Source organism: Plectropomus leopardus, chromosome 1 (assembly GCF_008729295.1).
Source record: "Plectropomus leopardus isolate mb chromosome 1, YSFRI_Pleo_2.0, whole genome shotgun sequence".
Classification (NCBI taxonomy): Eukaryota; Metazoa; Chordata; class Actinopteri; order Perciformes; family Serranidae; genus Plectropomus; species Plectropomus leopardus.
The window spans coordinates 20857485-20873455 of NC_056463.1; the positions used below are offsets into that span (position 1 = coordinate 20857485).

The 15971-nt window shown below is 39.6% G+C and overlaps 1 protein-coding gene across 2 annotated transcripts in view; it reads left to right on the plus strand.

Moving 5' to 3' along the window:
* nedd4a (NEDD4 E3 ubiquitin protein ligase a) overlaps nucleotides 1-15971 on the plus strand; it is a 32413-nt gene continuing 16442 nt past the window's right edge. Inside the window, exons 1-5 of one of the 2 annotated variants that reach the window (XM_042494747.1) lie at nucleotides 1-263; nucleotides 1929-2002; nucleotides 3696-3774; nucleotides 3868-3906; nucleotides 4154-4207. In XM_042494747.1, coding sequence (XP_042350681.1) covers nucleotides 219-263; nucleotides 1929-2002; nucleotides 3696-3774; nucleotides 3868-3906; nucleotides 4154-4207 — 291 coding nt within the window. In that variant the 5' untranslated portion in view covers nucleotides 1-218. Of the gene's footprint in view, nucleotides 264-1928; nucleotides 2003-3695; nucleotides 3775-3867; nucleotides 3907-4153; nucleotides 4208-10740; nucleotides 12175-15971 lie in introns of those variants that run through there. The other variant, XM_042494673.1, reaches the window with a different exon arrangement.

Here is a 15971-nt window from a genome sequence, read left to right on the forward strand (position 1 = left end):
GGAAAAGGAGGATGAGGATGGATACAGTGAGTGACGACGGTGTCAGCACTCGCCACTAGGTCAGGTTCACGGTATCGTAAACACACAGAGGGCATAATAGAGGCGTAGAGTAGAAACCAAACACCGCCGGAGTCTACTGTTGAGCGGACCACTGTCGTCTTCTCCTTTTTCTTCTGCTGCTTGTTGTCGCTCTCCGGGGGGAAAAGGGCGAGGATATTATGGCTGCACTTTCTCCACAGCTCCGAGGACTTCAGACAGATGAGGTAAACTATCTCTCCTTTAACATTCACCCCGCGTTTAACGCGGCTGTCCATGTGATCACGTCGTTAGCCAACGTGCTAACTAGTTGGTTAACGCTAACACTTGGGATCAATTAGCGAGCTAACTAACTCACGAGCGTGTTAACTTCCGATATGAGGAGTTTTATGTGAACAAAAATGTGTCAACTCTGTGTGTGTTTTCCATAAATATTTCGATTTACTTGTTCAGCTTTACTTCTTAGTCAATGCTATCCATATTGGATCCCTAGCTGATCACTTTTTTCAGCCAGGAAACACAGCGGGCTCCTGGGCTGGTAACGCCTCTCTGACCGCCGACGGCTGTTTCCCGTCTTCAACACACACACACACACACACACACACGCACGCACATACCAAACATCGACCAAACTCTGACTTATCTCGCTTAAAAATCAAGTTGTCAGAGCTTCAACTCCTGCTAACCACAGAAGGGCCCTGTCGTTTGATCCTTAATGCTGAGGCAGTGTGACTGATTGCGAAATCCCATGATGACTCTCTTACTTGACAGTAAAAGTATTATGAGGCTGTGGGTTATGATGGGAAATGTGCAGCTGTGCCAAGTATTGTCAGGATGTTACATCATCCTGATTATACTGGGGGGTGTTAACTGCATGCATGGGATAGGGATTCATGTTAAAATGAGTTTTGCCTACTTCTCATGGTCCAGTGCATTGCTATTGATTTCTATACTATACTTACCTAACATACCTGTAAAAACGTGCGTGTATGTACACCCTGCTATACCAGCACAAGACAATTATGTATGTACAAATTATTAACAGACACTATTGTTGTCGTTTTTAGTTTTCGTTCAGTTTAGGGACTTTTCTGTATTTTTGAGAGGAGGGGAGTGGCTGTGGTATGAATTTGGGTTTCTTTTTTAATGTTTTTTTGTTGTTTTGTTTTACCTTTCCTGAAGCTTCCAGTATTTTTCCTTAAGCCAACCGGAGTTGCTTGAAAATCCATGACCCTACCACCACCATAAATTAGTTATTGGATTATAAAAGCGTCTACTTTGATGTTTGAAACTGAGAAGTTGAAGATGAAAGCCTGGAGTTGAAAAAGCCTTGGTTTTTCACTCTTGTATGGCTCATATTTGTCAAAATGCTAAATGAAATGTAGAATGAAGAGATTGTGATGAAGTATCACCATTTTAAGCTGAAATGTGGTATATTTTTTTCTGACTGAAGCGTAATTTGTTTATCCAATGATAACTTCTGTTACAGATTCAGGTTCTGCTAGATGTGTAATTTTGGCGATTTTAAAGAAATCAGCAGTAAAATATATACAAAATACAGCCATTTAAAGTTGTATGCCCCTTCCCTAAGCCCAAATAAAAAACGCAAGACCTTCCCAGGCATCATCACCCTTTTTGCACCACTTTCTCCCCCCTCGTAAATGAAGAACAGTCCCTTTTTGTGGTTCATTACATTGCTATTGATTTCTATAGTATACCTATATGTATATAACATACCTGTATATACTTGTGTGTATATACACCTTGCTATACCAACAAAAGGTAATACTCAAGTGATTTATTTGCAATGTTAGTACTCAGCCTCCTTCTCTCTCTTTATGTTATTATCATATTCATGAACTCATTAGTTTTTTTATATTTTTTCATTTTAGGATGGATCCAGAGTCCTAAAAGTGAAAGTCATTGCTGGAATTGGGCTGGCCAAAAAAGATATACTGGGAGCCAGGTAAGCTGTAGATGGTTAAAACTTTCTTCTGTTGTGTAACTTAGAGTAGAGTTTGAACTTCCTGTTGGTTATTAATGATAACAGCAGTTCTAAAACCAAAGTGCAGTCTGTTGAATATCACGAAAGACATGAAAAGCAGCAAACCCTTACAATTTAGAGGCTAGAATCATCAACTGTATTACTAAATGGCTACTGACCTTAGGCATACATAAATGGTAAATTGATCAATTTTTAATTAAGGAATTAATGGTTTGCTCTAAAATATGTCCGAGAATAGTGAAAAATATCTGTCACAATTTCACAGACCCCAAGATAACGTCTTAGAATACCATGTTGAGTTCGACCAGCAGCCCAAAGCCCAAGTCTATTTAAGTTACAACATTAAAGCAACAAATTCTCACGTTTGAGACGCTTAAACCAGATCTTTTTCTTGTGATTTTCTTAACAAATTCAAAATTTCTGATGATTCATTTCCTTTCAATTTTAGGGAAATTTGGTAGCACATGTGAGCTGGGTTTTTTCATGTTCTGTGAATTCAAAGTCATCATCTTCTTGTGCATGTGTAGTAACCATTTCCCGTCAGTTATCTTAGATTTCTTTAGTAAAGCCGGACCGTCAGAAAAGCTTGCTGAGATTGCATCCTCTAAACTATTGTGTGGAGTGACAGGAAGTTGATGACAGTATCTTTTCCATGAACAAACTGTACGTCAGAACCATCTGTTAGTTAATCGTCTTGTGTTTCATTATTATGATTGAATCTGCCTTTTTTTCCAAAATCCTATTAAGACCCAAAGTAATGGATTCTGTATTTTTGGAAAGAAACATTAAATTAAACTCCAGGTTATGATAGTTTACTTTCGTTATGTTTTTATTTATTCTCGTTATAGTATTTTGGAAGGAGCAGAAGGGGAAAGGCTGAGAGTTTTTTTGTTGCAGCTATAAAAAGAGGAGAAAATGTTAATTCTTTAAAACAGAGTTTTAAGAATTCATATGAAATCTTTTCTATGGTATTTCCCTGACCTATGAAATGTTGGCACCTCCTCCAAGAGTATTGATCAGTAATGATGAGTGGTGATTAGGTTAGTCTACAGCTTATTGTCATGCTGGAAATTTTTACTCTAAAAATAAGCCATGAACTGCTCTCCAAATTTTGATATGTAATTCTCCAAAGCCCTGTTTATGGCCTTTTCACACTTTTTTTTTTTAGATTTCTTTAAAATCCTTGATTCATCAGCATTTACTCCTCCATAACATCTATAAAATAAAAATCTGAAAATGACATCTAAGCAAGAGTTTATGAAATATGGATTGTATGCCCTCATGCTCACTGTATGTTTAATTGTGCATGTCATAACCTAAATTGCAGTATTAGCATCACTCTAATGTAACACCAGTCACTTAATATATAACTAATAACACAACATTGCTGCAGGCCTGAAGTGGCATAAAGATTTAGTAATGGATAATGTGATGTGATTGATGGATGTGATCTAAATGCGCATCACATTTGCCTCAAGCTGTTGTGCTTCAAGGAACTGGAGCCAATATGTTAATGTTTTCTAAGATTAAAACTGACAGTGAGGCAAAGTGATAAGCTTGCCTTGGAAATAAAGTTTAGACTAATCAACCACACAAAGCATTTATAGCAAAAGAGTAGAAAGTAGATCATAACCTTTCAAATTTGTCTTTGCAGCGATCCATATACAAGACTGTCCCTCTATGACCCGGTCAATGGAGAGATCACAAGTCTTCAGACTAAAACACTAAAGAAGGTGAGTAAGTGAGATGTTCACTATTGCAGGTTTTTTTGTGGATTCTGATTAATTGTGATTTTATATTTGCTTCCTATCTCATGTTACACGAAGACTCTGGACCCAAAATGGAACGAAGAATTTTTTTTCAAAGTAAGTGAAACGCACAATATTTTAACAATTTTAAAATCTGACGATTTAACGTGTGAATATTTACTCTTGCATGCGACAGAAGATAAAATGCTGCTTTTCATGACAGGAAACTTGATAAAGTTACTGTATATTTAATCATGTTAAACCATAAAAAAGTTAAAATCACGTTGTTGGCTTTGCTAAACCTGGCTGCTAGTTGAACCCAGTACTTCAGCACTTTGACTTTACAATCCACGTTATGTTTCAGGTTGATCCCACAAAGCATCGTCTGCTCTTAGAGGTGTTTGATGAGAACCGTCTGGTAAGTCATTTAATGTGTTCACCCTTTCTTTGTTTAATTTTGATTATGCTGAATTATGCTGAATTATGCTAAGGTTTTGATCTTAGCTTGTTGTGTTGGACAAATCTTTCTTTTCAATGGCAACTGGGTTTTTTTTCTCCATGAAGTCTATTTAAGCGCATCTTGATATTACCGGAAAGAAAGAAGCTTGGTTCACTTAAGGACTGCAACTTTACTGAAATTATTCAATTTTCCACAGCAATCAATATGCCATTTTTTTCTTGTTTAATTGTTTGGTTTGTGTACATAGATATGGACTTATATATAAATGTCAGTGCCTGTATGCCCAAGAAGATGTTTTTAATTTGTTAGCTTTATCTGGCCAACAGCACAAAACTCAAATATATTCAGATTTATGTTCACATGCAACAACAAAACCTGCAACTCCTCACAATTGAGAGGAAAGAACAAGGGAATATTTTTATGTATCGTGTAATTGTTGCAGCTCTAGTTCACCTACAAACAGTGTTTAGGGCTGTTTCCTGATGTGAAGTAAAAAATATACATTATAACCTTCCACCTTGGCTCATTTATAGTGGTCATCACTTCTATACCTTTAGCACAAAATACACAGAAATACAGCCATGCTGTCCAACCTGCTGTACATGACACCTGTCAGTTTAGGATGGGGTGTTTTGTTTACTACATTGAGCCTAAAAGCCTGGCCCTCCATCAACAGGGCTGCTAGCTCTGCAGACTGGTCTAAAAATATCTTATTATGAGCAGAAACTGCTGCATATTGGACACAACCCCAATATGTTCCAACCAGAAAACTTTAAACGTGACAGATTTGCAGAACAGCTTTGAAATAATTACAGCTGTAAACAATTATTTCCCGTAACCTAATGTGTATACTGTAAAGCTCAGTGAATGTCAGACAATGTGTCATATTTCTGTGGATAAGGGTATCCCCCAGTCAGTGCAAGGTTAACTGTGGTTTGTCTGTCAGATACTGCTGCCCTTATTTTGCCATGACACCTGAGATATTGTCAGAAAACTGGGATCCCTTATTATTCAGAGCTATAAATACAGGTAAATCTGGCTGCCTTAAGGGCATCCTAAAAGGCTGTTGTTCACAAAGTGTGGATGGAGATTGAAGGAGTCATATATCAGGTTGAGTGCTGAATATCAAATAGATGATGGAGGTATTGTATGTACTGATATGTAGCTAAATATAATAGATGTGTAGTTATGACATAAATGTGTAGGGCTCTAGTGTGTAGCTGCAGCTTCGTAAGAACTGAGGTTTGGGGTTGTTTTGTGAATTTTGAGATAAAATACTGCAGGGAATATAGATCACAGTGTTCTCCAATTAACACTGTTTGTACACAGCAAAGTATATATAATAATATATTCTGTAGTTGGTGTAAAGGGTTCCTACACAGAATCATATAAATTAATTTCCAGGTCTGTATAATTATGGGAAAAGAAAAGAGATTATGAAAAATGTGTTCCCAGGCTATTTTTTTTCTCTTATCTGTTTTCTAAAAAATACAAAAACAAATTTTCCAATTATAAATTGATCATACAAACATGGTGCTTTTCATGGCATTTGAAGATAGCAGCCAGTTCAGCCAAAATGTTTACCACTGTGTGAGAAAATGCGGGCCAGTGCGGGCTTGATGTCATCAAAAGCAAGGCTACAAGTATATGGCGTGTGACTGAATGCAAACATTAACGCAGAGCTGCCGTTCGCCCGTATGTCACAGCCTGCAAAACAGCTCTGGCCAGTACCTTATAACTGAACCAAAGCCCGACATTGACAAGCAAATAAGAGTGCAAGAAAATTAAATATCTTTAAATTGTATATATACATAGGATCACAAGTAACCAAATATTAAGTTTCTTCAAACATTTATGGAAGTTATGCAGTGATGCAGTTATCAGAAAAGTTAACCTACTGCTTTTTCTGTGTAGAAACCTTTATGGCTTCGTTCCTCTTGTTTCAGTAGACACAGTGAATGGACAAGGCTGCACAGATGATGTGGTGATAAAGTTATTTAACTTTTTACAACTCATATATATTTGTGCTCAGATTTCAAAAATGTTCAAAAATTTACTGAAAAGTCTAGAAACTTGAGTTTGGAAAAGTACAAAACATTGAAATTCAATCTGTAGCCTATCTTCACACTTTGTATAGTTTTTGTTGATTGATTTGTTATGTGAAGTTTTTTTTCAGGATTCTAAAGATTAGTTAACATGCGTTTTCCCCCCTGCTTTAATTCCCCTTTTCACTTCGTGAAAATTGACGGTAGTAGTGATTAAAATGTATCTTGCAGTTTTCTTACTTAGTTGCAGTTCTACAGAGTTTGGACATATCTTGACCTGCCAACAGCTTCATGAACCTGCCCAAACTGGTAGAGACTGCTGAGTGAATATAAGAAGAAGCAACACATTAGATTGACAGTAAAATACCAACATACAGTCCACACATATGCAACACATATGCGCATATTGTCCGTGTGAACCCCTTCTTTACATGTTTATCTTATGTGTAGTTTGGTTGAATGTTTCTGGAACGTGTCGTTCTGTTAAACAAACCTGGGCGTGACTGTTTCAAGGCTGCCTTGTCATGCTGCAGGTAGATTTAGAACAAATTTGGAGGGTGTGTCCGGGATTTGAACGTGTTTCTGTGTGCATGTGTGTCACTGCTGCTCTGACACATAGAGACAGAAAATGTTGCAAACGTGGTCATTGTTGTCTTGCTAGCAGCAGATTTGAGAATGAAACTGGGTCTGCTGGTCTGTCCCTTGCAAGATATGAAATTTGTTGTTCATGTGTAGTCCCTAATGAGAGATCTTCATTTTGTCGTAATCCACAGTTTGAACCTTCACCTAGTGCCATTACTGGGGGTTCATTGTCAGTTTTCTTTTAGCATGAAACACCTATTTTCCTGCATTCTGGTTTCAATGTATTATTTGTGCAATTTCTACATCACTTTATGCTGTAAACGACTATTATTTTGTCAAAAAAAGCTGCTACTTATATGGCCTTATAGGGAGGACAAACACAGATGTTGGCGCCAGAAAAGGCTCAAATAACACAATAATACACTGGTATTTTGGATTGAGATGAATATTGCAGCTTTGGATCAGTCATTTTGTAAATGCTACAGGGGAAGTTTGTACATTTCATTCATGCTGAGTTCAGCTTTTCTGTGGCTTGCTGAGCAGGTTAAGCAATTTACTGAAGGAGGGGAGTAAAGGAGTACTTCAGACTCCTTCATCTAACAGTGTTGTGATTCCTGGAGACACTCAGAAACTCACAGACACCACTAGAAGACATACTTAGAATCAGATACATACAAATCTAAGTAAGATACTTTATAAGGTTGAAGATGTCTGTGCAGCAGGCCTTGTCTCACTTCCAGAGGCAACATGAATAGAGGGTACGCACATAACATTACTATATGCAGGAGTTGCCATGGTTACTCTCCTGTGAATGAATGACCACTCGACTCCTCAAACAGATTCAGGAAGAAGTTTTTAGAGACTGCTGAAGGCTAAAGAGAAGAGATGCCACCATACTTTTTAAACACACAGTTCTCTGAAGGAAAAAAAACTGGTCCAGACCTGTCCTGGAGGTGAGATCTGTCCACTGACAAAGTATCCTCTGAAGTCCAGGTGATTGTGATAAGACTGACAGGTCCTGCTTTAAGGCATCTACATGCCTGCAGGCTTTGTTCAGTTTAATGATGCATTCTTCTGCCCTCACTATGGCTATATATAGCTATAACAGTTCCAATAAAAGTTGAGTAAGCATTTGAAGTTTTTTTACTGCAAGAAAACAGTACCTGGACAAATTCAATGATAGTGAATACAAATCAGAAAATTATGACCTTCCACACAAAAGTTACAATTAAGGTATCGAAAGAGTTTGAAAGAAGTGGATTCACAAAAGCATAATTACATTAGCTGCTGTTACATCAACAATATTTCATCAATCTGACTGAAACACTTTCATCAGAGATTCAAGCTTAATTGTTTACATGGGCACCGAATAAAGTAATCAGAAGGAACGTGTGTTTGAATACCCTGAAGCATTTAATTACAATGTGGCTTCTTTGACTTGCACATAGTAGTTTAGTCTGCTGTGAAGTGTAATTTGCTGGAAATATTGCAGAATAAAGTTTTATCCAACTTTATTTTAAAAATTTAATTCATTCAATATATTAAGGGTAGAAGCAGAAGAAGTGGCTCTGCCTGTTAGTACAATTTCGCAGTAAGTAAATGGTGTAACCAAGGTTAACTTTTGTAGCTTCAAATCTCAGACATCCCCTAAACACCTCACATGCAGATTATTGGCAGACGCTGCAATTTAGAGATGTTCCCTAAACATCTCATATACAGGATACTGCTTCTCGTAGTGACAGATGATTCTTATGTCCAGTGACTCCACTATTGAGCAACAAAATTTTGCAAGGCTACTGTATAAAATCAATGAATAGCTATATTAATTAATCAGAGATCTCACATATAGACTTGCTAAATATTTTTTAAATTTAAAAACAACTCTGTCAAAATCAGCAGAGGGAGGCAAACATGAGCAGGGAGAATATATTTATTCCAACCTGACAGAAACAATCAGATTAAGTGTTCACATGGTTATTAGTAGCTAATGTTTAATTATTAAATGGATTTTCAAGGGTTAACACCACCCCTCTCAACCTGATTGAAAATTCCTTCCGATCAGGTCTGTCTCTTCCGATTCAGTCGGTTACATGAGGCATTTTTTTTCTGATCGGGCTATTATTCTAAATGTTAGTGGAATATTAGGATCCATGTCAGTGCACTTATTGTGTTTCATGCCAGGAGGAAATTATGTATAACCAGCAAAAGAATACCTTCAAGTCCTCATAGAAAGTGCAACACATAAATAATCTAGTAACCAAACACAAAGATTCAACAAGAGGGAAAGTAAAAATATTCACATGGCCATTTCCTTTTTCAAAGCGGTGTTTTGTTTTCCTCCATATATCTGCTCCGCTCACAGCAGACAGAGCAGATTTGTCCTGTCACTCAGTGGTGGTGTGGAGCTGATGGTAGCACATGCAGTTTAGCAACTCTTTAGACCAACTCATTACAGCTGCACCTGCTGATTGACAGAGCCTTCCCCTCTCATGTCAGCCACTACTCTAACCACACCCCACTGACACAGCGTGTAATGACATGCAAACACAAACGTTTATTAAATTTAGCCTGTCTTTCAGGGTTTCTTGAGGCTCAAAGTCTTTTTGGCGCCACATTCAGTGTGTGTATTACAGCTTTACTTTATTATTGGTCTATTACACCATACTGTATAACTTGGCAGAAATAGGGCAGTGTGCGTCAGCAATCTTATCTTATGGGCTACTGATGTGGAAAATTTTTCCACGACACCTACACGCCACCATCAATTAAATCTGTTTTTGGCTGGATGAGTGATTGATAGTCGATCACGAGGTTTCCTGGTCACATCGGTTTAAAAAGACAGGCAGCTGCAGCAGTGAAGTGTCCTCTGATGAATCATGCGTTTATCCTGGCTGTGTCTCTTACTATTACACCTTCTACTGAAACTGACTTGGGTGCAGGGTAATGCTCTGAAATAGGCCAGCCTGGCTCACAATAGGCTGCCATTAATAAATGGGACTGTCAACAGCCTCGGAGAGGAAATCAGAGCAGCACTGACTGTTACATGAGGTGTCATATAACAGGTGTCACGTCGCTAGCAAAGCTCGTCCTCATCTTCTTGTGTTTTCTGTAGGCAGGCAGATAATATGTCACAGCTTACTTTATCACTGCATCTTTGTTTACCACATTTTCTGTTACTTTGGGAGCAGAAAACTCTGAAATATCTATTTCCTTAAGCTCTTCCTTTCTATGAAATAATTTTGATGAATTTTGCAGTTTACAATCAATACATATTTCCACAGGCTGTGGTGGGCTTATTGTGTGCTATGTGATTTTGCAACCCAGTCCTGCGTTTGGTACAGAATTATGCTGAAAGTCATCCCCTTTTGATTTCCTGTAATTCAATAGCAGTGGGTAAAAATATTTGTTGGGGCACAGAGCAGCAGAAACATTAGAAGCATAGCTGCAGCAGGAAGTGGAGTCTTGAGTGAGTGGCCTGAGGCAAATGTAGCGCAGTTTACCAGCGCTTCAGTGTAAGATGCAAAGTAGAGGGCTACCATGTTGTTGTTTTCTCCAAAGGGGGGAACAGGAGTGAGGCGGCCGGAGCAGACACGAGGTGTTAGATATTAATCTGGCAGGAACTCGGGAGGTGCATTTAACTAGCAGCTAAGCTAAGCTAAGGTTATAAAGCAGGTCAGTAGGGGAAGCTCTAAGTTTTAGTGTAATTTTCTTTTTCTGATAGAGTTTAAGCTTCCCAAAGCGGCTCTGGGATTACTCTTGTTTCAAAGGTCGTGTGTTTGGGTCATGTCTCCAAACAGAACCACTGACCTCCTCTGACTAAAAGCTGAGATCAGCCTGGACAGGAATGTAGGTTGTCACCAGAGCTATTTTGGCAATGTACAGCCGCTAATGATTGTGATCACAGAGCAGAGCTCGGAGCAGTTGCCTGCTTTCCTTTTTTCCTCTCAGCAAGTTTGATCATGTAGCTCTCACAGACGCAGCAGGGATTAGAGAGTTAAACGAATGGCACGTCGGCTGCGCTTGCATTTCGCGTCAAGGAGAAGCAACACGGACCCTCTGTCAGAAAGCCTCAGCAGCCATGGTGAGGAGAGCGCAGTCAGTGTGTCAGCTCGTAGCCCCGCAGAGAGTCTGGCGCACAGTTCTGTCCACTTGAAGGTGACTCCTCTGTCACCAGACTATGCTAATTTACAGCGCTACTCTTCAGTATTCATACCCAGGGTTAACAGTGGAGGATTAAATAAGAAGAGCATTGTGCAGATCTCGCTGCAACCGTGTGGGAAGCTCAGTGGAGAGCTGGATGGCAGTTTAGAGGATGGAGACCCGGGTGCCGGTGAGGGAGGAGCGGGCAGTGGTTCTGACGGAGGCTCGTGCAGCAGCAGCATGGCCAGCGATGCCGGGTACTGTAGCAGCAACAGCATCTTTGAGCCAGAGGGTTCGGAAAAGCACAGGACCACCCAGGAGAGGAGTCAACCCTGCTGCAAGTCCAAGGTCCCGCTGAGACGGTGCTCCTCGTTGGTGATATTTCCAAAGAGCCCCTGCAGCACCCCGCCTGCGTCCCCAGTGAGTCCAGTGGCTCTACCTGCGCTCCCACCAGCAAGAGGGTCTCATCAGTCATCGCTTCAAACATCTTCCAATGAACTTTCACAAGATGATGAGGAAGTGACTTGCAAAGGGTCCACCACCACGGCAGTAAGCGGACATCGTCTCCCAAAAGGAGGCTGTTTTGCCGAGTTGAGGGACACCAAACACATGGTGCAATTTAATATTCCTTTACAGGATGAACCAAATGGCAAAATGGAGGACAGGAATAAAATAAGGGAACTGTCGTCAACTTTAGACAGATCAAATCGTCACTCTAGCAGAGTTTTGCTGCACTTTGCCCACCAGAGACCAATAATGTTTGGGAAGGGAGCCACAACCACGGCTACTGTCAACGTGGAATATCCTGACGCTCCTGACCCAGCCACACAGCCTGAGGGTGAGCACGACCCTCGCAAAAAACTGTATCGCAGTACTTCTGCTTGTTTGTTCTCCTCAACTAAACCATCAGGAAAAGGGCAGGAAAGGCCTGAGGAAAAACACTGTCATCGAGCCATACAAAGGAGCTTTTCCCTGGAGGTGCCCTACGCTAACACTGGGATTTCATGTCACGTTTCAAATCCAAAACTCAGTAGCCCTCACTCTCCACATGTGCACATTCATCTGTCTCCTTTCTGCCCAGCTAAGTTGCCTAGCTCTGATGTAAACACAAGCCACAAAGGGAATAATACACCAAAGAGCCCAGTTCTAAACACCAAGGTGAGTGTGAAGTTGTTTCATTGGATCTAGCCGCTGCTCCCTGACCAACAGGAAGGAGCTGAAGTGCCTGAAACTTGACAACAAATCAAATTAGCTTGTACATGTTACATAAATGCCCTCTGGAGGAACACTGCGGAGTCACCTATAATGTTGTTTAACTGGTTCAAGTAGATTCCACACTGCTTTGGCTTGACTGCTCAGGTGATGGCACTTTTACTTAAGCTCTCATGTACAGAGTAAAATTCAAGTTGGACTGTCCTGAATACTGCAAATAACAAACTCATTAGTGTGTTACTCATTAGTGTGTTGGCTTTATGCTATATCCTCGGCGCATAATTGCCTATGGAAAGTTTAAAGTTCAGGAGATTATTTTTCTGACACTAGATATTTTTCAATATATATACTGTGATAATGGTGCTCCCCTTAACTGCTGTGGCCATACAAATCCTTAAAACTCTGTTTACTCAGGGTCAGCCATTAGGTTCCCCACAAGCTAGAGCGACATTCAGTAACTGAGGAGATCGCTACAGCTAAGTCACGCAATTAACAAGCCCAATGTGGACAAACATTCAGAGGTATTCGGTTACATTACAGTAAATCCATTCGCATTTTGGTTTCTAAGAAAAATGTGAAAGAAGAAAAAAAGTTGCCCATCTGTCTTCTTGTGAGTTTGTTGGTGTGTGTGTGTGTGTGTGTGTGTATGTGTGAAGACATTTTGGAATAGTTCTACGTTTTTACTATTCTGTTAGCGCTATGAGTAATCGACTTAAGTATTTACCCGAGCTAATTTTAGTGGTGGGAAAAGCAGTGCCCCTTGCTGATATAAATAAAGTGCCTCTGAAATATTCCCCCTGACTCCAGATAGTCTGGTGGTCTGTAGCACTGCCCAGTCCCGTGGATTCAAATTTAACAGCATGATACTAGAGCAGCGCACAGTCATGCCAGCCATCTGTGGACATGGTGTGTGTGTGTGTGTGTGTGTGGTGGGGGTAATGTAATGTAGGCAGGATGGGAGCGTGAGCCTTTCCCAGTAAAAGGATGGTGCGTTCCCTTCCCTGTGGGTCCCCCTGCCAGGCAGTGTTTGTGAAGTATCAAGTGTCAGACCCCCTCACCCCCCCTGCATTTAGCAGGTTGTCAAGTAAGAAGGTCTCCTCTTTACCTAATTAACCAGTGCATTTACTTTAAAAGATCTAAATTTGCTTTAGTAAATTTAGATTTTATCTTCTCACTTTAAAATACCTGTGAAATACCAGCATCAAGTGTATTAATTTCACTTCAGCTTTTAATGTTCGTCAAGTGTCACATCACATGTCTCGCTTTTAAACGTCTGCATCATATACGACACACCTTTTGTTTACATTCTGAGCATGTCTGCCCTCATGTGGCAACATCATTTATACTACATAAGTCTATCATACTTAAAATAACTATCAAGCACGTGCAAAAAACACGAAGACATGTACGTAATGGTCTAAAGACTTCCTTCTTTGAAAGATAAGGGTTTTTTTTAAGTGTGCAGTGATTTTCCTGACTCAATAAGGCTAAATGAGCTTTGCACTTACAATGACCTCCGTTTACCACAGCAATAAAAAGAATCATCTCTTGCCTTCACACAGTCCAACAACAATGATTAAAGGAAAACTTCACCCACAAAAAGATGAAACCCACAAATTTCTAAATCTAAGTCATGGCATGTAACCTTGAATTCATGAAAAAAACTTTTTTGTGCATTCCTCCACAGAAAGCGACAAACACTGATTTATTGATTAATAGGGGATCATGTTTAATAACAGCAAAACTTTATTTAAACATCTGTTGACAAACTCTCGCACAACCCGTGTAGAATAATACAAGTCTTATTTATCAAGTCGTATTTTGGCTTTGAAGATAGCATAGATAAGTTTCACTTTTAGTTTGGTTTTGTAAAGTAATGTCTCAGTGAAAAAGCATTTGTTTGGGAAGTACTGAATGAGACTTGGATATTACTGCACCAGTTGTATGACGGTTTGTAAACTGGTGTTCTGATATAGATTTGCTTTCATTAAGCATGGTCCCCAATCCACCAATTAATCCATTTGTTCAATGTTTTCCATGCAGGCATGTGAGAAAAATAAACATTTCTTCACAAATTCAAGGTAACTAGGTAATTCATGACCAATTGATTAACAAATGGGGTAAAGTGTTCCCTTTAAGATTTCCTCTCACCTCAGAAATGTAAGTATTTGTGGGTAGTGATTTTCTTGACTCAGTATGGTTAAATGAGCTTTGTACTCACATTGATCTCCTTTTACCGCAGCACTAAAGGATCACCTCTTGCCTAATAACAGTCCAACTACAATGTTCTATTTGTCTACTGCAAAATTTAAAAAAAACAGCTATATTTTTTTTTTGCAATGTAATGATTTAGCAAATTTCCAAATTCAGAATGTTACAAAATTGAAGTCACCAATCCGTAGACCTAGATAGGCTAAATGTGACATATCTAGGCAGTGCCTGTTGTTTGAAGCACAATACTGCCAGAAAAACAAAGATAAAGCTGATAAACTATATAGCTGAATGTGTCCGCTGTGATGCAGCTTGGTGGGGCATTGAAAGAAGAAGAAATCTGCAATGGAATTTTTTAATTAAATTTCAGTTCTGCTGTTCTTATCTGCATTGCCCTCATAACCTTGTAATTCCTCATCTCAAGAGTTAATGAACAACCAGCGCTGACCACATTACACGAGAAAGGTGAAAAACATGAACACAGAATCTCTCTGCTGTATTTTGAGCAACCCTCAAACCCAAGACGTGTTATAAATGCCTAAATTCAACTATAATTTTCTGGGGTATCAAGATAAACATTACCTACATTTTGCACTGCCTAGACTTTATAGCCTCAACTAGTTTTGTGCAGCTGCCACAGTGTTTGTAGTTGTAGGGGTGGGTAGCATTTCCTGGTTGAAATGAAGCTTTAAGAGTCCTTCCTGGTTTAGAGAAGTCTCTAAACTAGTATAAAAAGACCCCAGCAACAACTTTTAAGCTTCAACTGTTAAAAAATCTGAGCAACCAGGAAAATGTGACTCTTTTTTCCTTTTAAGAGTTAAAATAAAACGGTTTTGGTTATTCTTCCTCATCAGCGTGACAAATGAACAGTGCAGGGCTTCAGACTTGGTATTACTGCCTCTTGCTGTGATAGCAAATGCTTTCAGGTACAAAGAACAAGGGCTTCCTTATTTTACAGAGTTGACTTAACTTTGACGTGATAATCAAACATAGTCTCTGCAGCTCTGGCAGTCTCATGAGTCAGCCTTTTGTTTGCTCCCAGTTAGCATTTGCCAAAAAAAATCTTGTTTCAGTGTATTAAATGGAACTGATTTTCTAATGTGTACTTCAGCTCCTCATCAGGATGGCCCATCATGAGACACTTTGTTTGCACGCTCCAATAGCTTTAGAAGTTTAGGTTTCACAAGCTGCCGTCCACCTGTTAAAAGTAGTTTGTCGTTGCAGAGCTGAGATGGATATCACCGAGCTTGCTCCACAGACGCCCAAACATGTGTCTATAGCTGTTTGCCACAGCCTCTTACAGTCCGTGCTCGGCACTGCTTAATGCCACATGCTAAACTGAGTTGCATTTTGTGTCACATGAACCTTCAGGGATGCTCCGAACAGACATTTCTCTATAGCTATCTTTTTTATCTCAGGCAGTCTTGTCATGTGTCCAAAGCATACACTTCCTCTTTGTTGAGCTTGGCCTCACCTCACCCGACATCCACAGCGTTTCCAAGAACAGACACAGTTTCACTTGATAGAAAACT